Source organism: Periophthalmus magnuspinnatus, chromosome 18 (assembly GCF_009829125.3).
Source record: "Periophthalmus magnuspinnatus isolate fPerMag1 chromosome 18, fPerMag1.2.pri, whole genome shotgun sequence".
NCBI lineage: Eukaryota > Metazoa > Chordata > Actinopteri > Gobiiformes > Gobiidae > Periophthalmus > Periophthalmus magnuspinnatus.
The window spans coordinates 18,768,460-18,792,686 of record NC_047143.1 but is presented as its reverse complement, the minus strand read 5'-3'; the positions used below and the strand labels follow the sequence as shown (position 1 = coordinate 18,792,686).

Here is a 24,227-nt window from a genome sequence, read left to right as displayed (position 1 = left end):
CTAAAAACTCAATAAAAAATACAAAATCCATTTAAACAACACATTTTCAGGAACCTGAAAGATTAAAGTCTTTAAACTTGAGTAACAGAGCTTCAGACAGAGCAGAGCCTCCAGTTAGCATCTCCTCCATATCCAGGAAGAGGCAAATGGGATGTTAACCTGTTCCTCTAAAAATGCAGTTATGTTTTTTTTTTTTTCTGTTCCAATTATTCCAGAGCAGATCCCACTGGAGAACAAGCCCCACACAAGTTATTCATGTCTTGACTTTCTCTTGTTCATGCTCCAGAGCTGCCCGCGGGACAGATGGTGACGGTGCAGTGGCTCTCCCAAAGCCGGACCAAGAGAGATGCTGAGCTCTTCACACAGGTCAGTTCAGTCACACAACTCATAGTGTGACATCCACTTGGGAATAGGAGCCTTGAGCAATGCTGCTGCGAGCTCATGTGTTTTATAAGCTTATGGAAATTGTTGTAGTCCATTTTCTGTGTTTCTGTCATAGGTCTCCTTATGTGGTCGAATGTTTTTGTTTTGAGTTAGCCCTAATATGTCTGAATGAATGGCATTAGATGTCGTCACACTGCTGGGACCTTTTACCGAGGGTTAGGTGATATGGCAATAAACATTTAATTGTGATCTCATCCATTTGACAATGTGACATCACTTTGTTCTATTTAATGCATCTCTTGGCTCAAATCTTTTTCCAACCCACTTCTCCTATTGGTTAGCTTGTTGTGTGAGTGACAGGTGGATTTAAACAGTCACAGTGAACTCTATAAAGCAGGAAATGGCTTATGTTAACTGTACAGGTACAGTACATGAATCGAAAAATCAAAATTGTGATTTGGCTTTAAGAAAATTATGTTTATTTTGGTTTGATTTTTTGGCATATCACCCACGCCTACTTTTATCTATTCAAAAACATTTTTAGCATTGGTCCCATTACTACAGCGAGAGGAACTGGAAAATGTGGACACAGTTATTATGGGACTATTTTTGTTCTTGCTTCGAAGTGACAACTTTTTACAGGAAACTTTTGTTGAGGAGGTTACATTGTAAAAGACATAATGCACAATCATGCCCTCTAGCAATTACTTTTAAACATTCAATTTTACCACACAATCCAGCAGCTATTGTATCGCCAGCTAAACTCAAAAATAATATTTTATATATTGGCATGTGTGCTTCACTAAATTTTTGGCAAAGTGTTTTTTGGTAAGCCATTCTGTGGATGGAAGATAAAATACTTCTGAATGGTGCTTTCAGGTGCAGACTTGCAGTTTGTTTAAATGTCATAGGTACTCTTGTGGTTTGTATGCATGTCATGTTGATATTTACTTGTGAAATGGACATTTGTAAGGAAGAGAAAAGTTCAAATGTCTTCTCTATATTGAAAAAGGTTGTAAAAAGAGAATTAACAGTGTTATTTTTGGCTCATAGTTGACACCTTACCGGAGTGTCCCAGGTCATGTGCTGCACTTGGCCTTTTGCTCTGTGCTCTGTGGCCTGAGGGGAGCCTAGACTGAATGCTGCTGTTATTGATATACAGTGAGGTACTGGCCCCGGCCTGAACCCACAGTCTCCTCTGCCGCTACACACTGACTGGAGGAAGAGTGTGCCCTTTACACAGGTGATGAAGAGGGAAATGGCGCTTTGTAGCTGCTGCTAATGCCCCAGCATATCGCTGAAAGATTAACGGTGCAGTCAGTGGAAATGCCCTCCTTAAGCTACTTTCAAACTGCAAGCCTTATTTTATATCAAACATGTATCAAGATAATATTCATCAGTTTAATTCTTTAATGTAATGAGGAAGAGGAGCTGAATTGCTAGAAAGCTGACAGGCTTTTCATTAGCACACCTGAGGTGATGTGGGCAGGAGTAGACCCTGTTATTGCTAAACATTGTGTGGCATCATCACCCTGTAACAATTTATAAACATGGTCTAAAAATTTACCATGGTCACACAATGTGGCATTGAGAAACACTAAATATTATGACTAGCCATTAGGCATGTTAAAAAAAAGATTCTTAAAAGGATTGCAATTTTACATGTTAATGATTCTGGATTGATTCCAAATTACCCCAGGCCTCCAAATTTCAGTTGACGGCCCTGCTTATCTCTAATATTCTTGGTTAAAGTTATAATTATTCAAATCCATAATAACTTTAATCATTATCGTGATATAATCGTTAATCACAATTATTTTGGCCATAATAATCGTCACACAAAATTTCAATATTGTCTCATGCCTAGTTATGCCACAGATTTATCAAAACAGTTATTATAGTGTTTTTTAAGACATTGTTTGCCGATGGACTCTCTACCGAGGGGGCTGTCTCCGAGCGCACTGGCACACACGCACATACAGCACACACACAGCAGGAATCTTTGTGAGACCGCAGTGAGACAGAGGAGAGATGAATGGGATATCAGCGCTACTTTGAATCACTTTAACTACGTGGTTCACTTTGCTGTGTTGTTGTTAGCAGTGAAGGAAAGCTAATGCGCTAACTACAGCCACAACTTGTTGGAGTTAACGGGCTAGAGCCCCGTTCACCTTTAACAGGCTACTTAATTCATTTGAAAATATTTCACATTTTTTATCTTCGACAAATCGGCCTACGTATTTAAGTTTAATCTTTGCAGTTTGAAATAACTGGGCCTATAATGAGTGAATAGATCTGTTATTTTTATTGAATTATGATCAATTATTCTTTATATGGATATACAGTTTTCAGCTAAATTAAAATGTATAAAATAAATAAAACAATTCCCAATTTTAGAATTAAGAATAGTTTTTTAATCAAATCGTAACCCAATAATCAAAATTGTCCAGGGACTTAAAGATTCACACCCCTACTAGCCATTGCTATACTCAATATTGGCAGTAAAAAGCCTTCCTAATGGCCACTTTGATAGAGATAACAAACTAATGTAAGAATGCAACACAATTTGCCATCTCAAGACCAGGCTCATAATTACATATGTAGTGATTTTGAAAGTACTAGTGATGCATGAGTTTGAGCTGTGGGGACTGAGTAGCAGCCCGCTGTGTGGGTGCTCTGCGGTACTGAGTGCAGTTGGCCGGGGGAGGGTGGGGGAGGCTGAGGGAGCATGGCAGTGTGGATCGGTGCCTTGCTGTACAGATGTCCGCGCTTGGATAGCTCTAATGGTAGTTTGGCAGGAGCAGAGGAGCTGGGCCAGGCTTAGAGGCAGTGACAGGGAAACAGGAGCAGAGCCAAAGCCCTGCTCCTCAGAGCAGCCATTGCTCTAATCTAGCAGCTCCAGTCAACAAGAACAACCAGAACACAGAATGCAGCGCATGGCAACATTGTCTGATGGGAATCTGACCATTCTGTACAGTCCCAGTTTCCTCCATTTTCATTTACACCACAATGCTGTTCACCAAGCAAAATACTTTAAGATTTAACAGCGAATGGAGTAACATATACATATGGAGTAATGGTGAAACACACACACACACACACACATACATACATGAACGAAAAGTGAACCGCGATATAGAGAGGGACCACTGTATATATATATATATATATATATATATATATATATATATATATATATATATATATATATATATATATATATATATATATACAGTTGTCCCTCTCTATATCGCGGTTCACTTTTCGCAGTCTCGTGCTTTTTTTTTTTACAGTGTATGAATGCGCATTGTGTCCTGATTGGCTAAGGGAAGTGCCTTGTCTCCTGTATAGAATGCGCTTAGCCAAATTTACATAAATGTTCGATGCTAACAGTGTGACTGAAACTCTGTCAAGAATGTGTTGGACGCCTCTAGTTGGACACCATTATATTTAAGGGCAGATGCCTCTGACGTGCGTCATGGACACTCTGGATGCAGGTCATCTTGACGCGCCGTTCCAAAATGTTCGTTGTGGTCTTTGTGAACGATGCAGCGCAGGTTGAGAGTGACTTAAGTGTATTTATTACATAAAACCCATCAACCGAGGTGATCGGCTCTGCAGAGGCGTGTCTGTATCTAGCTGGGACTAGCCTTTATGCAGCCAGTGCGCCCGGCATAATTAAGTTGCTACTAGTTTGTGGCTGATGTCTTTCTACTTTTTCCGGCTAATGACGTCACTTTGTCACTGGAATGTAGTGTCTGATTGGTTGAAGCTGTGCGTCAAACGCCAAAACGTTCAGCTTTTTCAACTTTTGGATTTGCGAACAGAGCGTCTGATGCATGAACGCTCAAGACGTGCCGCTTCAACCCCATATTCGCGGATGACAGCAGCAATAAGCTTTAACAAGGATGCAAAAATAGGTTGTAACCATCATGCAGATGGAGTCTGCTTTAGCTTTGTGGATCAGTGACTGCAGGAAAAACAACATTACGAGACATTACAGCGGAACGGTGCCAGGACAAAGAGGCGCAGTCAGAGGAACTGTGAAATACACGTGAGTCACTATTAGGGATGAGACGATATAAAATTTTAGACTCACGATTATTGTGGCCAAAATAATTGCGATTAATGATATTATCACAACAATTATTAACCTGTTAACGTTTCGACGGCCCGGGCCTACTTTACAACTTTACAGCAATGTAAATACACTTCTGCGTCACCCACACAAACAATTTACACATCAAATGAAAGCTTGTCTTTCTGTCCACAAAATAAGATCCCCCATGTCCAATCTGCTGCAGGAAAGTACTCCAAATATGAAATCTGCTCCGTCACTTCTTTGCATTTCTTTTGTTGATTTCAGGCATAATAAACTTCTGACAGTGCCAACTTTGTTTGGTGCTAAACACACGTGTTAGCTTGTGATTGACACCAGTGTTGGCCAATAAGGTGGGGGTTGTGGGTTACTGGAGCCGCAGACAGCGAGTCAGTGCTACAGATGACTGAAAGTTTATGCCCCACTCTTTCCCTTGTAGAATCAACCAATTACATTACACACATTTAGTGACGTTTTCCCCTTACAGCCAATGAGCAGCAGAAAACGATGTATGACATGCCATGGTTTTCCGTAAACATATGTACCCGGAAGAAAATGTGTACTCCTCAATGCCATGTTGTCGAAATAGCCCATTCCTTGTTGCGCCGGAAGTGACGCAAGTGCCCGTCGACGAACACTTAAAACGATGCATTTAAGACAATTTGGCGAATTGGGAAACGGCCAAAGCCGAGTGGATGCAGAAATCTGTGCATAATGGCGCATTTTACGCACTGTTGTTTTGCATTTTAAACATGATGAAATGGACAAAACAAAGGGGGTATGTGATCGAGGACACTGGATGTTTGTACAAGTTATACTAGAGGCATCTCGGACCTGGAGCGGTTCATGGCAAAGAGTGAAGATCCCACAGTGGACTCAGGAGTAAAGGACCTTTTTGATGGATTGGATGCTGTTCTTGATCGGTAAGCATGATTTATTCTGCTATTGACTTAATTGTAGGTAAAATATACCGTGTATAATCGTTAGCATTGCTTCTGTGCACATAGTGCGCATTCGGAGCATGCTCTCTGGCACATTTGTATTCAGCTGTATGAATTAGACTTAATTTGTCTATTGTTTAAAAGGTGTTGCTTTATTCTGCAGTTTGCATTATTGTAGGTAAAAACATAAGATGTACACACATTAGCATCTCATCTGTGCGCACGGGTGAGGCTCGCACTGGCATGTTCCTGTGGAGAGTTACGGATCAGACTTTGTTTATTGTTGATATCTGGCAGAATATAGTTCAGACAGAGATAAGCGCAGAAGCTAACAAGTGTCATTAATTTGACAGAGTGGGCAAACTCCAGAACTAACATCTAAATGTTGTATTGGAACTGGAAACATGAGGCAGTGTGGTGCCATAAAGGCGATTATAATTGTGCGCGATGATCACGATTATTAAAAAATGCCACGAACGATTAATTGCAGACCTTTTTTTATCACGTTAACGATATTATCGTATATTGTCCCATCCCTTGTCACTATTAATCATTTCTTATGTGTCCAACCTCATAGGTTGATCATTAAAATTACATTTGTTACAGTATTTCTAAAAGCTGTCATTTTTATTTAGAGTACATTATAGTATTTGATTTTATTTTATAATAATGTGCTTATTTTTTTTTTAAATCTATGAAGGTTTGAACTTTTGAGTGTTTAAACAAGAGAGAAATGTGAGAAAATGTTAATGTTTGTCTGAGAAACATGTATGAAGTGTGTGGTGAAGGGTTTTACAGCTTTAAAACATATACAATTGTAAAAAATAAAGCTTTCTAGTTCGTGGATTTTGTTTATTGTGGGTTATTTTTGGAACGTAACCCCCGCGATAAATGAGGGAACACTGTAAATATATACAGTTTGCTTTGGAAAAGCTGGTGGGTAGTAGCCTATTGTATACTTAGAAATGAACCCGAAGTCCCTAATAACTGAATTGACCTGCTGTGAAGACATGCTGCCTGCACTACAAACCCTTGTTGATATTTAGAATGCTCCCTGAAGCCTGTGTGAGTGTAGTGGGAGCTGTCAGGTTGGTCATCCTCCAGCTGATGATGTGCTGACAGGTGGGGGTGGCTCCCCCGCTGCTGTGCTGTAATTGACGGTGATCACTTGAGGCACCAGTGGTCTCCTGTGCATCTTAATGCTGATGCTAATGGAAAGAGGAGCCCTGCTGAGCAACAGGAGTGTGTGTTTATCTGCGCTAACGGACATGCTAACGAGTGGATATTGATGCTGGAGCGGCCGCTGTCAGCAGCACAGGATATGACAGCACAGCCTCAGAGCAGCACAGATCACCAGCATTACAGACCAATGAGAAGGAAAGGTGAGGATTACAGATGTGTTACACAGCACCATTGACCTCCTGCTCCACATGCACTGCAGATCTGAGTCTAAAGAGGATGTCTCACAGTTTGACCCTGTGCTCTCTCTGTCCCTCTCTTCTTCTCTCTGCCCTTCACTCTGTCCTTTCTTGGGGGTGGCTTGAGAAAAGCAGCTGTCACCACTTCACTCTGTCCCCACTAGCTGTCCTCCAAACATGGCTCTTTATCAGCCAAACCAGGCTAACCTTGTCTCAGTCCTGAAGGACTGTGGAACTGTGCTTGTATGTACACGATGACTGATGAGAGGATAGCGGAGAAGAGGTCCTACACTGCCCACACTGTGAAGTGTTTAGCATTGTGACAGTGCTGGGGACATGTCTATGCTGGATTCAATATACTCAGATTAATGTTGATTATAATAGCCACTTTGTATTCATGAGCATATTTAGAATATGCATGAGAGAATCTGCACTTGATGTTGTGATGATTGTCTACTCTAAAGAACATTTCTTTTTACTAATTTAGATAATAGTATAATTACTCTTTTTCTTCAACTTCAGATGACTTCCATGTCCACGAACCTTAATTTAGCACTGTAGAAAGTAATTTTTAAAAACAAAAAACATACAAATATGATGACTTTTTTTCTTTAAAAATATTTTAAAAGTAGGTTAAAGTATAGGGAGATTTACTGAGCCACGTTCCCAGTATTGACTCCAAAAATGCACTGGAATCGTCAATAAGAAGACTGAGTGCATTAGGTACTACACTGCTATTAATTTCACAGAATAGCATTGATTAAACTGCAGAGAATGAAATAGAGGTGAGTGAACCTTCACTTTCCACTCACTTCTCTCTCTGCTTGCAGCTTCATGTGTTTTGTCCTTTTAATAACACACATTTATGAAAAAGCCTTGCGTGTGGATGGTAGCCTTCACCAGAAGACCTCTCAAACCAGCGCATACAAAGACATGGTGATGACAGCACTGCCCCCGTGACCTGCCGCCTGGGGTCACGTCACGCTAATTAAATATTATGTAAAATAATGTGACACAGTCTCTTGTATTACTGTACGACTCACCTTAGCAACATGCGGCGAGCAGGGTCAGTGTTGCATGCTCCAGCTGTCACTATTGGCACTGCCCACTTCTTCAGCTTCTCCTGCTGAGTGTCCTTCAAACATTTGTCAGTTCAAAGCTTTCTCCGAGGGTATGAGATTATCTTTCTGATCACTAGTGATGGCATTGACGTTAACCCAGAGAGCGCACACATGATATATTTTGTATTATACATAATGAATGATTCTCACTTGGATATGTGATAAGTATTTTTATCCATGTTTTTTGTAGTGCACAAGGCTGAAAATTGCCACTGACAAGCAGCATATCTTAGCGTGAAGACTAAATATGACACTACATTCATCTAACATGCTAATCCAATTATCTTAATAAATGGTACATATGACAAGATGGATGGCACATGAGCTGTAAGCACAAAGCCAAATGAAAGAGATGTTGGTAGTACATTATAAATGTAAAATGTTGAAGTGACTGTACTCAGAATACTCTGCACTGGTGCCTACTCCCCACCCTTTACAGACATAGCTACATTTCATGGATTAGGTTTCATCTAGCTTAATTTTTAGGAAAGCTGTGGCACACTGCAGCAGTAATTATTTTTATCCATCCATCCATTCATCCATTTTCTTCCGCTTATCCGGGGCCGGGTCACGGGGGCAGCAGTCTAAGCAGGGACTCCCAAACTTCCCTCACCCCAGACACGTCCTCCAGCTCCTCCGGTGGGATCCCAAGGCATTCCCAGGCCAGCCGAGAGACATAGTCCCTCCAGCGTGTCCTGGGTCTTCCCCGGGGCCTCCTCCCGGTGGGACATGCCCAGAACACCTCCCTAGGGAGGCGTCCAGGAGGCATCCTGAGCAGATGCCCGAGCCACCTCAGCTGGCTCCTCTCAATGTGTAGGAGCAGCGGCTCTACTCCGAGCTCCTCCCGTGTGACTGAGCTCCTCACCCTATCCCTAAGGGTGCGCCCAGCCACTCTGCGGAGGAAACCCATTTCAGCCGCTTGTATCTGCGATCTTGTCCTTTCGGTCATTACCCAGAGCTCATGACCATAGGTGAGGGTAGGAACATAGATTGACCGGTAAATCGAGAGCTTCGCCTTCTGGCTCAGCTCCTTCTTCACCACAACGGACCGATACAGCGACCGCATCACTGCAGACGCTGCACCGATCTGCCTGTCAATCTCACGCTCCATCCTTCCCTCACTCGTGAACAAGACCCCGAGATACTTAAACTCCTCCACTTGGGGCAGAGACTCACCACCCACCCGGAGAGGGCAAACCACCTTTTTCCGGTCGAGAACCATGGCCTCGGATTTGGAGGAGCTGATTCTCATCCCAGCCGCTTCACACTCGGCTGCAAACCGCCCCAGTGCCTGTTGCAGGTCCTGGCTCGAAGAAGCCATCAGGACAACATCATAGCAACATCAAGAGAGAGATGAAATCATGTGGTTCCCGAACCAAACCCCCTCCGGCCCCTGGCTGCGCCTATAAATTCTGTCCATAAATATAATGAACAGAACCGGTGACAAAGGGCAGCCCTGGCGGAGTCCAACATGCACTGGGAACAGGTCTGACTTACTGCCGGCAATGCGAACACAGCTCTTGCTCCGGTCATACAGGGACCGGACAGCCCTTAGCAAAGGGCCCCGGACCCCATACTCCCGGAGCACCCCCCAAAGGACACCACGAGGGACACGGTCAAATGCCTTCTCCAGATCCACAAAACACATGTGGACTGGTTGGGCATACTCCCATGAACCCTCGAGGACCCGATGGAGAGTATAGAGCTGGTCCGGTGTTCCACGACCAGGACGAAAACCACACTGCTCCTCCTGAATCCGAGGTTCGACTATCGGTCGGATTCTCCTCTCCAGTACCCTGGAATAGACCTTACCGGGAAGGCTGAGGAGTGTGATTCCCCTGTAATTGGAACACACCCTCCGGTCCCCCTTCTTATACAGAGGGACCACCACCCCGGTCTGCCATTCCACAGGTACTGTCCCCGACCGCCACGCGATGTTGCAGAGGCGTGTCAGCCAAGACAGTCCCACAACATCCAGAGACTTGAGGTACTCGGGACGGATCTCGTCCACCCCCGGAGCCTTGCCACCGAGGAGCTTGCTAACCACCTCGGTGACTTCAGCCAGGGTGATGGACGAGTCTGCCTCCAGGTCCCCAGTCTCTGCTTCCTCCTCGGAAGGCATGACGGGGGGATTGAGGAGATCCTCAAAGTATTCCTTCCACCGCCCGACAACATCCCCAGTCGAGGTCAGCAGCTCTCCACCCGCACTGTAAACAGTGTTGGTGAAGCTCTGCTTCCCCCTCCTGAGGCGTCGGACAGTTTGCCAGAATTTCTTTGAGACCGTCCGATAGTCCTCCTCCATGGCCTCCCCGAACTCCTCCCAACCCCGAGTTTTTGCCTCTGCAACCGCACGAGCCGCAGCACGCTTGGCCTGCCTGTACTCATCGGCTGCCACAGGAGTCCCACGAGCCAACAAGGCTCAATAGGACTCCTTCTTCAGCTTGACGGCATCCCTTACTTCCGGTGTCCACCACCGGGTTCGGGGATTGCCGCCGCGACAAGCACCGCAGACCTTACGACCACAGCTATGAGCGGCCGCATTGACAATAGAGGTGGAGAACATGGCCCACTCAGAGTCCATGTCTCCAACCTCCCCCGGGATCAGGGAGAAGTTCTCCCGGAGGTGTGAGTTGAAGACCCCTCTGACAGAGGGCTCTGCCAGGCGTTCCCAACAGACCCTTACAATACGCTTGGGTCTGCCAGGTCTGTCCGGCTTCCTCCTCCGCCAGCGGATCCAACTCACCACCAGGTGGTGATCGGTTGACAGCTCAGCCCCTCTCTTCACCCAAGTGTCCAAGACACGCGATCGGAGGTCAGATGACACGACAACAAAGTCGATCATCGACCTCCGACCTAGAGTGTCCTGGTGCCACGTGCACCGATGGACACCCTTGTGCTCGAACATAGCACATGTGACTAGCACAGAAGTCCAATAACAAAACACCACTCGGGTTCAGATCAGGGAGGCCGTTCTTCCCAATCACGCCCCTCCAGGTGTCACTGTCGTTACCCACATGGGCGTTGAAGTCCCCCAGGAGAACAACGGAGTCCCCAGTCAGTGCACTGTCTAGTACCCCTCCCAGGGACTCCAAGAAGGCCGGGTACTCTGCACTGCTGTTTGGCCCGTAGGCCGACACAACAGTGAGAGACCTGTCCCCGACCCGAAGGCACAGGGACGCGACCCTCTCGTTCACCGGAGTGAACCCCAACACGAAGCGGCTGAGCTGTGGGGCAATGAGCAAGCCCACACCAGTAGCTGGCCTTGATTGAATTCTCTTCATAAGGGGCTTCTGAACCGCTCTTCGTCTGTCCCGTCCCCCTGGACTTGTTTGCCATGGGTGACCCTACCAGGGGCATGAAGCCCCCGACAAGGATCCTGGGAGCTAATTATTTTTAGTTGTTTTTTATTATGTTTACATTGTTAATTGCAGTGTTGACAAGCAGTTATGACTTGACATTCATGACACTGTATTTAGTTTGCTATTGTAAAAAAAAAGCTTTCACATGTTGTTTCCTCTGTGTACAGAAATAAACTTTTTAATAAATGCAAAAACATTTTCAACAGATTCAAGCAAGAGTGGCCTAAAGATACAAACTGCACATTGTATATTGTACAAAGAACAATATATTGTGTCTTCTTATAGAAAAAAAATCTTGTTGTATTTCATATTTCAGTGCTCTCTAAAATGCTAATGCTCCCGGAGTTTGCAGTGTTCACTCTGAAGAAAATTGTTCTTTAACATATCACGAAACCATTTGAAATACTTTGTCAGAAAAAGTGGAAATTAGATTGTTTTTCCTAAATTGTGCAACCCTACTCTGTACCACACCATTGCTACATACATTTTGTAGCTTTTTAAATAGAGCATTTACCCCTGAAACTTTTTTCCCCCAAATTTGTCTCCATTTCTGGTTGTATCTTTTTACCGTACATCTGAAAACAAGCAAAAAGAGCTGTGCAAATTGAACTGTGTGGTAAAAATGTTTCATGAAGGAAAAAAGTAAAAAAGCAGCCATAATTTTCCTTGCAGCTCCCTCTCCTCAGCCCTCAGCAGACTGCAGCAGCAGCGATCAGAGAGGGAACAGTCTCTCCTCTGTGTGGCTTTAATACTGGACTCTGTCCCTGAGTGAGGAGCCCCCTGACTTGTCATGGCTGCCGGCAAAGATCCAAGATGCTACCAAGAAGAAGTTCCAGACACACTGCGAAAACTGGCTTTGTAAAATAACAAACAAGGATTTTTAAAAGTCAAATGCCACTGAAAGAATAGGATTAACATAGTAATTGTCTCCAGTGGTTCAGTGGATGTAAATTTGGAGTGCTCAAAGTCTCCGGCAAGTGAAAAAACAGTGGTGAGTCATTGGGGCAGTATTTTCTAATATTCTCAAGAATGTTTATTTTATAGCAAACACCAGACAAGCCAATGTAAGACTGCAGGAGAAATGGCAATATGTGTCAAGTTCAGAGGAAAATGCTCTCTCTATTTAAAAACATGACACAAATAGTTCTAGGTAGTGCAGGGGAAAATGTTTTTTTTAGATGTATTGTTGATTCTAATAAAATGATTCTGAATCGATGCAGACCTGCCAATATTTGGAGTTTTACATTTAATTTAAGATCGACACACTGCCTGTTTGTTTTTCCCCTGTCTCTCACTCCGAGTGCCCCCCGCCCCTCCTGTAACTCAGTTCAATATACCGCTTTTCAAGATTTGTCTGAGGCTTTATTTTGCTCACATTGAATTTTCAAGAAAAGACACCAACACGTGAGATGCAAGACCACGAGTTGTGGCGCTCCATGAGCTAGTAGTGTAACAGTTTTTCCTTGTCCGAGATGGACACAACTTCATCTTATGCACTCAAAAAGCAGCTTTAATGCAAAACGGCTTATAACCTGTTCTACACTAACTCGACCCTATGTCCCTGTAAAGGACAGAGGTGTATGGGCTGTAGCTTCCTTTTAAGAGTCTGCAGAGAAGCTAAATAGATAGCATAAAGCACTGCTAACAGGTACTCTATAGTAGATGTGCTGTTACAATGCCAACATTGTTTCCCACCTGCTAAATTAATCCCAGTCACCCCCCAAAAAACTATGCAAATAGCCAAGCCATGACTACAAGTCATTGGTTCATCCTGCAGTTACGCACATTTTAAAAAGAAGGCACTTTTTGATATTAATGGTAAAATGCGTATATCGATTAATCGAATCCTGCATCGGCTTGTTTGCCTAGAATAGTTACTGAATTGAATAGTCAGACACACATAGATTCCCAAACTAGGGCTGGGTGATAAGACCAAAAAAAGAGATTTTTTCCTTGTACTGATCATGAGTTTTGATGTGATTTTACTTTTGTGTAATAAAAAAAAAAAGAATGGCTTTCAATATAAATTCCTTGAAAATAAACAATACTTGCTTTTTAAATAGTCAAATTTCTTCTCCCAAAATCTGAACTCAAACAGATTAATGACTGAATCTGATGACAACCATAATCCAAACTAATGAAAAATATAATCAAATATAGTAAAGAAATCATTGTGAAAAACAACAAGTGAAAAACAACAACAACAACAACAAAACATAATCCCTATTATGAGCTGGCAATGAAAGAATGGCTGTGGACAGGTAGAAGAAGATCAGAATATGAGAAGGAGGACCGGATCTTTCTCTGACAGGTGTGCTTGTTCTGGACATGATTTGTCCTACTTCCCTGACCCGACACTCACAGGAAGGAGCTGCTTTCCACAGCTTCGTTTGCTCTTTTCCCTTCTCCCATCTACACACATATGACTGTACACACGCATGCACTGTGCACTGTCAGCAGTCAACCCCAGTCCCACTACTGTGAAACAGATTTGTGTTTCAGCTGCAAGTGAGATGTCTGAAATATGCAGTGGGAATATGTTATTGATCACAAACAACTCTGGCTCGCATTCACTATAAATCATTCTATTGGATTTTTATGACCCGGTCAAAGCACTGGAGCAGATTTGACATCCACATGCACACATCATTGAAGATTTTGTGGTTTTGCCTGTTGGTTATTTGTTCACATTCAAACAAGGTCAAAATCACAGCTTTTTTTACTAGCTCATTTTAACAGAAACTTGCTGATGAGCCATTATTATTTCTTTAGCTGTTTTTTGCTACTTGATGATGCAACATCATCCTTCGATCCGTATCTTCTAATTATCTAAATAGTTACGTTGTGTTACCTAATTCCTCTGATGTGGAGAAAAAATAGTTTGCAAATATTGTGGTGTTGTCACTTTAACCACATATGACTTTGTCCACATTTTTACGGCTTTTACAGTGCAGTGTGACTGTGGAGATAGTGATTGACTGCTGAGAAACAGAGGGGAGGTATCTAAGGACAAATGCTCTGCAGCTTTCATTGCTGTCTCCCCTCCAGCTCAGGTCATTCGCAGGGGTGTACTTCACTCTTGAAAGCTGTCTGCCTGCATCTTTTCAACTTTTTGTATTTTTAGTTTTTTTAATCTGCATATCGCCTTTGTATTTCACACAAGCACAACAACAAGCAAACATCCATTCCTAACACTGTCACTCTTAAATTGAATTGTAGCCATTGGAATAATGGCAGCCGCGTGGAGGCGGGCCGAGGGACTGGAAAATATTCAGGAATGGGAATGAGATTAGCGGAGAAAGTAGTGCACTTGAAAGCAGCAGATTGTGTTATACAAATCTAAATTCATTTGCTGCTTATGTCAGTGATAGTGGACTGGTGCCTTTCCAAGAGATTAACACGCTGACAACAATAGCAGAGGAGTGATTCAAAACGGCACGCTGCCCAATCCGAATCAGGGCAAAAATCAGGCATTTAGATAAGTATGGATAATTGATTAAAGCTCATATTCATGGCGGATCTGGAGTCCAATATATTCAAAAGAAAAACCAAGGTTTTATTACGCTCAGATAAATAGAGTTAGGCTAAGAGAGCGAAATTAAAGCTTCGTAAAATATTCATCTTATTCCAATATCACAGTTAAAAATGCATGCTCAAGCAGTGCTTCATGTTCTATTGAGCTTCACTCCTGAAATGTTGTAGAGCTTTAGACTGAAGAACAAATTGGTTTGGGTCACAGTAGGCACATGCCTCAAGGAGCAGTACCAGATTATTTTATGCAATATATTGCAAAATCTGTTTTTATTATTTATAATAATTAGACGGCTCAGCACTTAATTTAAATGTTTTTTATCCTCAGTGGAGCAGGAAGTGCACTGTTTGCATACTTCTTGTTAGCATCACTGTGATGGCAACTCTGTTCTGGCCTTTAAAAGTTGTGAAAAGTGCATATAAAGGTGCTTATGACAGGGCAGTATGTATAATTTTACTAACTTTTAAACCTTGTCAAGTAATTCAATTCAACTCATACCTGTGGCTTTATAAAGTAGCCACCTACTGTATGCAGTTTTGGATATATAGCTTTGAGAGCATAACATGACTGACAAAACAAAAAGGGTAAGTACATATGTGACTTTTTCAAGTCCACTGGATGTTCTGTCACACTGCTTTGAAAGGACATAAAAAGACACTAGTACTTTTTGTGCTGGGGCAAGAAATAGTCATTTCCCTTTGACTTTTTTAAAAAGGCCCGTAAAAGTTATGTAAAAATAGAATACAAGAACATTCACTAATCAATAGTGAATGAAAAGGGAAAAAAAGAAACAAAAAATAAATTTAGTTTAGACATTTCTATGACCAGTAAATAAAGCTTATGAAGCATTATAAAAAGCTTGTCAACAACATTGGGTTCCATAAACCCTTAAGTATGGCAAATATTACAAAGTAATAATAATAATGCATTTCACACCTCATCATTTCTGATTGAAGAGCAGGCCAAATAGCTGTTGCATTGTCATCGTCACTCAACCCTCCTTGTTGCTCAACTGTACATTATAATATTCATGAACAGTTGAACATTTCAGAAACATACGATTTCTAATAATAACTACCTGAGTAGTTATTATCCTGAGTCGTGTCTTGATTTGCTGTACTTGAATGTCTTTCAGACAAGATCAGCAAATGTAATAAATGCCTTGCTGACTGCACTATTTCAGCTCAACTATCCTGTTAAATTACCATATATATTCATTGACCTACTAAAGTGACAGAGAACACTGTATTTTCTTTTCTTTCTTTTTTTACTATATAAAATGTTACAAAAATTTGAATATTTTACAGAGATTTTTTTCTTTACTTACATTTTAAGCAAATTGAAGTATACATTGAAAATTCAGTGCTTGAAATACGGAAGAAAAAATGTAAATGCTTTTTTCAGAGTAAACAAATTTACAAAGACAAATTCAAAGGCATTTAAAATTTTAAATCTGATGAAACTATTTATCTTTCTTATGTAAGTAGCTACTATTTTTTAAGCTTTTTTGGGGGGCAATCGGAGATACTCTTTTTTTGTGTGTTTTTCTTGTCTGTTTTTGTTTATTTTTCCTTGTCTCTTGTATCATTGTGTTGATTGATATCGACTGTGGCTGCCTAGGCTATGCAAAGAGAAAAGATGTCCATTTGCCCAAGACAAATAATAATAATAATAATAATAATAAAAAAAAGCTGTTCAGATGAGATCACAGAAAATCAATATGCGATGTTACTGTTGAAGAATGCTATATTCTGACTTAAAATAACAGCACTAAAAGCACATTTTCTGAGACTCTTTTTTTGACAAAATAATACAATGGTTGGATTGAAAAAATTTTTTGTTTATATTCACTTTCAGAGCTATTTTCTAAACAGATAAAAGGCTATACATTGATTATAATGTTGCTTGCTGTCCAACAAACTAATATATATATATATATATATATATATATATATATATATATATATATATATATATATATATATATATATATATATATATATATATATATATATATATATATATATATAAAAAGAAAACATCTCCTGCCTGAAGCAAATAATTATTGATGTTATAATGAGTTGCCACATCAGTCACTTCATTCTATCCACCACAGTGATGAATAAAGGTGAGCCAGAGTTCATTAAGTGCTTTAATCTCACAGCTATTGAGCTATATGTCAACTCAATAGAATTGCTGCCTCCTATATGCACCAGACATGTGCAGTACAAACGACATGGCTGGTCATTTAAACCTATGACTTACTCATTATGTTAGGTTACTATGTCTTTAATTGCTAACCTTTTTAGAAACATACAAATAAATTCATTTGATCTTCTGCAATATATTATAGAGTAGTTATCCCTGAACTACCTAATTGTGTTTTTAAGAGATAGGGTCTTGGCTAAGGTCTGCATACGCTCATTGCTTCTACTTTCCGTATTTGTTATGGATGGATTGTCTAATGACCATAGGCAGTAAAAATCCAATTTCTTACTTTATTTCTTTTTACTGCTTATCCTTTATGGGTCATTGCGGGCTATAGTCCAGAGTGTATCCCTACTTGACATTCTTTGGACGTGGGAGGAAGGCAGGTGTAGCAGAAGTTTGGTCCAAAGAGAATATTATCACATACGCAGTTGTAGAATTTTTTGCCGTCCAAAACACAGTCAGAAATAGCAATGATTTTTCCCAGGTATTGACCGTAAACATCTAAATATTCTTTCCCACCGCAGGACCACAGCTGTTAGGGCTGCAGTGCTGGCTGATTGACAGTGACATGTTAAGCAATCCTCCATTCGGCATCTGCTTCCTTCCCCATTCAACTACATTGAGCAATAACCATATCAACATCCCATCTGCACACAAGTATGACATCAGGACCCTAAAGAACAAATGACTGTAAGATTCCATTAGAGTTGACTTTACCTCTGCCATTGTCGGTAAAGAAAATATTCGTTGATATTTGAAAATTCTTCTCTGAATGGGGGTGGCAGCTGGACAGTCATTAACAGAAGACAAAAGGCCCCATCACGGGAAATCAAAGCTAGACAAAGACTCCAAAGATGAAAATGTTGTTTGGCTGTGGGGAAGCGATTGTTGTTGAATGAATTATGAGGCAAACCCCAGGCTTCGCTTTTGTCTCTTACAGCATACGTTATAATGGCTGTGCCCCAAGTGATATTTTAATTGTTCATTGTGCCGTACATGTTTTGTACCATGTTTGAAGGCAGCCTGTAGGGAATAAATTGAACGCTGCTGACATTCAAAATCTTCAGCAAGCATGGCAATATGAAGTCTTCACTGATAGTATTTTCCAGTCTAAAAGCTATTGGCATATTTTTGTGGTTCAAGAACAGACATAATGCAGATGCATCCATTGTTTGTTTAATTACTCTCCAAAAGTTTCTTCAAATTCATTCATTGCTTAAATTATTGTAAATGTGATGATTCCACAAATAAAAAACAACAACTTTGAATTCCATCGTGTTAGGTAATTATTCTTCCGCTCTATTTTGTTCACTTAGATCAAGACTATTATGGGTTAGGAAGTCACACTGATACAGAAACTCAACTTTGTAATCTACAACCTTCTCTCTAAAAGGTGGGAACAGCTAACGTTTATTTTGTTAACTTGTACTAACTGTTTGCAAGACAGCCCATAATCTTAAGTCCAGTAGTCTAACACTGCATCAGTACATTGTTTTCATCACCAGAGTCCACTCTTAGCGTCATGGACATTGTTGCCATGGAATCAAAAGTATGTAATCTCATCCTACACACAACAACTTTATCAATCCATACATACATCCCTTAAGACTTCTAACTTGTAAGTATTGATAAAACCTTTTGTTTCCATCTCCACTTCTGTGCACAGAAATCCATGTGTAGGAAGAGCCCTTGACAAAGCCTGTATAGATTGTGCTCCTGTGCTTGTTTGTCGCTGACGGTGACAATGTGGCCAGTGCTTATCTCCCAGCGAAAGGGACAGATAAGCGCTGTCCAATGCAAAGCTGTCATTCTCTCAGGTTCTATCTTTTGAATACATGTGAATCTATGTTGTATTCGTGAGACACCATGGTGAAGCAGCACTACCTGCACTTTTAAGTATTCTTTTAAAAGCCATGTCCCATTGTGCTCTGTGCTCATTGCAAAGGTGTTTATAGGCACTGTGATCAAACGTCTGGGCTTGGCTTGACAGCGTTCTGAGAGCCCTCCCCACTGGGATCAAAACCACGCTCCAAACGGATCCACAAGCCGCCTCCAGTGCACTGCTACATCTGTTCTGTCTCTACCATTTCAGCCCAAAACACTTGATTACACATTTACGAGAACGCTCTTCATTCCCAAAGCAGACTTCCATTGACTTTGACTGGCAACAAAGTCAGCTGATGTAAAGAAATTGCTCTGATCGCATTTAGAAAGCACAGTTTAAGTCTTTGTTGTTAAGATACACCAACGCAGCCTTTTAACCGGCACGGCCGATGTTATAGATAAATTTAGATACAACTAGAAAACACATTGTGATGCTGAGAGCAGAAAGCAAATCTTTGAAGTGTTTTTTGCAGTTACCTTTAAAGACTCTTGTTTATAGTAAACACAGTACTTGGTGTGAGGCAAGAAAGAACCACATTTACAGGCATTACAATATTACATATTACTTATTAGACTAGGGTAAAAAGCTGGAGCAAGCAGCCTCTCATAGAATATTCTCCACATGCACGAGAGCGAACCAGCTGGAGGCCCCAGGGGGAGACTCAGGACATGCTGGAAGGACTGTCTTGGCTGGCATGGGAATGTTGTGAATTTCCCTGGAGTAAGTGCCCCTGGCAAGAAAAAATCTTCCTCAAAAAATATTGCACAGGTTCATAGTGCATTGGAGGATGAGACTGCTCTGAAGTTCTGCTCTTCAGTCACTCAAAGTGCAATCACAGTTCAGGAATCTGTCTTTACTATTGCACATCAAAAACAAACCATCAAAGCTCACTGCTGCTGACTCCACTTTTGTTTTTCTATTCATTTTTTCAAGTCCTCTTAGAGCATCCCATTAGGGTCTCCTTTCATTCAAACTCTCCTTAGCTCTGCAGAGTGAGCAACACTTGGAGCGCACATGAATCCACAGACCATACCGATAATCCTGTCATCAACATGTGGAAGCCATTATCGAGCCGGTGCAGTGAGCGCAGGAAGAAACCAACGACACTTTCAGGGAGCAGATGTACAAGCATTTTGACCCCTGTTAAATGTCTTGTTAGCATTTCTGCCAAAAACTCTGAACAGAAATGGAGGAAGTTTTTCAGATTTGTGGTTGAATCTCAAGAGGGTGCATCACTTTCCAATGCGCAATCCAAGTGATATTCTTGTCATGCATTGCTTGCTGTGATAGGAAATTGATCAGCATTGCTATGACATGGCTTGTGTTCAGCTGTTGTTGGATTCTTGGACAAAGCAAAAACGTGAAGTGATGCTGCTGTGTTGTTCATTTTCACAAAGTGAGTTGAACCTAATTACAACTGACCTCTCCTTGCTTCGAATGGATTAGATAAAGATTGATAATGTAATAGCTCTTTCATTTCAATTTCATTTTTGGTCTTGGCGTGCACGGTTGCCCCTCTATCGTTTGTTTGAAAGTGATTTTGTGTTTGAATTGTCAGCGTATGGATTGTGTGAATCAGTAAATGGAGAGCATCAGAAATCCATCATGGCGATGAAATGAGGTGCAGAGTGAGTGAAAGGCAGAGCATTTGGCTGGGGTTCTGTGAGGTCTGTGAGAGACTACAGAGCCAGGCTTGATCTGTGGAGGGTGCTCTGTCAGAACTGGACCCAGGCAAAGTCTGGGCAGAGATGAACTGTCACATGGGGCTATATCACAGTCCCAGTATCACAGTTGCTGAAAAAAGACCCACAATAAGTATAGGAAGTCTCCCGGGAACTATTAAAGAAACTTTGATTTACAAAAATGTCACAAAAGTAGTTAAACACTAAACCTATTGCACAGGTGAGAAAACTAGTATTTTATGCATTGAGATAAAACTATCCATTCACATAAAATCCAAGTATCAGATTGAAAACAGGGCAGTTTAACTGGAACTGTCCCCAGTTGGCCACTGAATTTGCTCTTGGCCCTGCTGTTGTAATGGCCTCCACAATGGATTATGATGTAAATGTTTATCTCATACCAGAATTTCACCACTAGTACAAAGTTTGAAAGATGCAGTGTAAATTAGCATAGCAAATCTACCTGAAAAAAATGTAAATTGGTAAATGTTTTTTGCAAGGCTTAAGTAAATGTTTCTGCAAGACTTCAGCATGAATAAAATAGCAGGAAGTGAAACTGGAGGGGACTTTCAGCTAATGCCAGTTTGCAGTTTGCCTTTAGACTAATGGCCCTGTGCAGCCCCCAGCAGCCTGGCTGACTAATGCCCCATCGTCGCACACTAAGCCAGACTTGTAAATACGCTGCCTTGGTCTGCCATAAAATTCAACAACTGTATTTTTACTACCATGGGAGATGACGATCTTTCCCACAGTTTCTAATGTCCCTGAAGGACTGCTCTCAAAAGTAGATAACCAAATAGGCAGCAAACTGAGTCATGCCCCAAAGAGCTGGCCAAAAGTGTCCGGCTGTGGTTAGTGTAGGCCGGGGAATGAATAATCACTTACAACTAAGAACAGGATGCACAGGCTGTAATGGTGATGGATGAGTGGTATCAGAGACACTCATCTACACTGTACCATTTTTGAACAACTTTTCCAAACTTTTTTAACTGCATTTAGTAGTTCCAAAGGCTCTTTCGAGTCTTACTTTTTGGCACACTTTGCTATACCATTTGTCATATTGTCAAGATTGCTGCGTAAAAATAAAAAGCTAACTTCAGATTCCCCACTTCCTACTTTACACCGAGCCATTAAGCCATCTATTGCAATGCTTTTAGTGTGCCATGTGAAAAAATATAAACAGTATTGAGTCTAAATGGACTTTAGTGATGATGACCGCGTTGTGTGCTAATCGCTGCTAACTCCGGCCCCCGTCCCAGCTGAAGGTTAATGAGCTGTTACATATTTAACAACTGCCATGATTAGCCATGTGTGGAGGCACAATGGTTCACAAAATCCCAAGCAATTTGCCAAATGGTTGTAAAATATGCCCACAAATCACACAGAGCAGCCCACGGTACCAGGTTCAGAGTAATGTGTTTACTGTAGTCCGAGTCAAATGTTACAAAGACAGCTTGGACTGGTCAAATAGAGTCAATAAATTGCTTTTTGTGGATGAGTAATTTGAATACTTTGACTTAGTCATTACTTTTGTAAAAGTATAATGTTGAACTGTTTTTTGGAATCTTAAAAGAACAAACAAACAAAAAACAAATTTATATGAATCTATTTTATAAATATATATATGTGACTTTTATTTTTTTTGCCATATTAAACATATATTTGCATTTACTCTTTGTAATGATAAACTAAACTGTACTTAGAAATGCCCTTCCACAAATAGGGCCGTTGTCCTTTCAGACTTAACATTATTTATCCCTTCTTCTTGTTGTTTCCCAGTGGTAATAGCTGCTGCACTGCCACAAGCTGTTGTTCAAGAGAGTTGGTTCATTGGACACGATGTAAAAGTCGAATAAACCAACGAAAAATACAACAACGCAACTCCAGAGCACCTTCTAGTAAACTGTGATGTGGAAACAGATTTTAATAACCTGCCTTAAGCAAGGGGGGCCTATTTTCATTTTTCGAATCAACCTAACAATTCCAATGGGATAAATTGTTTTAATAAGTGGTGTATTTAAGAGAATTTGATCCACATCCCAGCTGAGTGTGAGAACTGACTGCTTTCATTCCCACCATTATCATTTATTATCCCGCATTACCACTTATTACAATCATTTAATGGATGTTGATTTTTACCACCTGTGTCTGCTGTTTATTAGTCCCTCAGAGACAAAGCAATTTCAGAGTTTATTGTTCAGGCCATTGTTTGTTTTATGCCTGCAATATGATTCATTTTTCTCCATACTTTTTAGTGAATTAGTATTGTCGACATGGTGGAATTAATCTCATTTGCATCCATAAAATGTACAAATTTTTTTTTCTAAAACATAATTTCAATAGATCATGTTTTGACCCCTTGCAAGCATTTTACAAACAAAGCAATAATGTGTACAAAATCTCATAACTTGTCCTAATAAAACAAAAGATTTCACTCCCGTCTCTTGTGGTCCAGATATTCAGTACTGTACTGTCAAGTGCCAACCTCAGCTGTATGATTTGCATTGTTACCTTAAAACGTCTGTCTCTGCTATATATTTTCCCCTGTGATATTTTTAAACATCTTAAGACAAGTTCTATTCTGGTGGTGCTGCTGTCTGAGAGCGCCACAGAGGGGGTCCTGGGGGGGGGGGGGGGGGGGCTGTGACAGGCTGTCAGAGTATAGGACCGCCTCACAAAGACAAACACAGGAAGCAGTGAAAAAAGGATTATAGAAAGAATTTTATTTTACAATGCAGTTTCAATGGGTTATGACTGAGCTTAGGTATTGGGCTGAGTATAAGTTCTGCACACATTAAAGCTGGAGAAGTATGTTAACTATTTTGTGTAATAAAATGCCCATTAACTCAACTTATTAGCAGCTGCACAACTGTCAAAGCTTTAGGACCTTTGACACTTTTAAATTATACATATATTTTTTTCATATCACATGAGTGTATTTGAAGATTAAAAAAGTATAAATATTGTAAACAACTAATTGCACCTGTAACAGAAAATACATATTATCAATAAAAAATGTGAAACTAATAACCCAAAACAGTATAACATTATTGTATTTTTATTAAGGCCACAAAATGATGACGTAATCTGAACAAAATCTCTATAAATGTAGCTTCAGCTATAATGTAAACTGGCAAATTGATAATAAAGTACCTACTGACATTTTTACATGGCATAATTTGGCTTTATACATTCAACCTTGTCAGGAGTAATTAGTGACTTGTCCTCAGACAGTGATAAACTGCATGTCTGTGGGCTGTGTGGTTGGCCTTTACTTTACACTGGTGGCATTTAATGGACCCAATCCTAATTAGATTATTCAAAGTGATTTAAGGATGACATTAATGTTTGGCTACCGACCAGTGACAGTAAATAAGAGTGAACTGTGTTAGCTGAGTCTAGCTTTGGGGCTTATGGTGCCAGTTAAGGATGGCCCCAAGACACAATAACTTCAATTGAAAGAATACCGTTCACAAATGGCATTGCAATGTACATTTGTAAAACCAGACAATACTTATTTATATTGGTTTCAACACGTGGAAGTTGGCCACGGGAAGAATCATTTGTTATTGGTACGAATGTTTATTACACTGAA

General features: G+C 40.9%; 1 protein-coding gene across 1 annotated transcript in view; it reads left to right on the top strand.

The window, feature by feature from the left end:
- The first annotated feature begins 290 nt into the window (after positions 1-290).
- The window catches only part of adam19a (ADAM metallopeptidase domain 19a), a 281,413-nt gene continuing 257,476 nt past the window's right edge, over positions 291-24,227 (top strand). Inside the window, exon 1 of the mRNA XM_033983382.2 lies at positions 291-366. Within this exon, the coding sequence (XP_033839273.1) occupies positions 304-366 (63 nt within the window). The 5' untranslated portion in view covers positions 291-303. The remainder of the gene's footprint in view (positions 367-24,227) is intronic.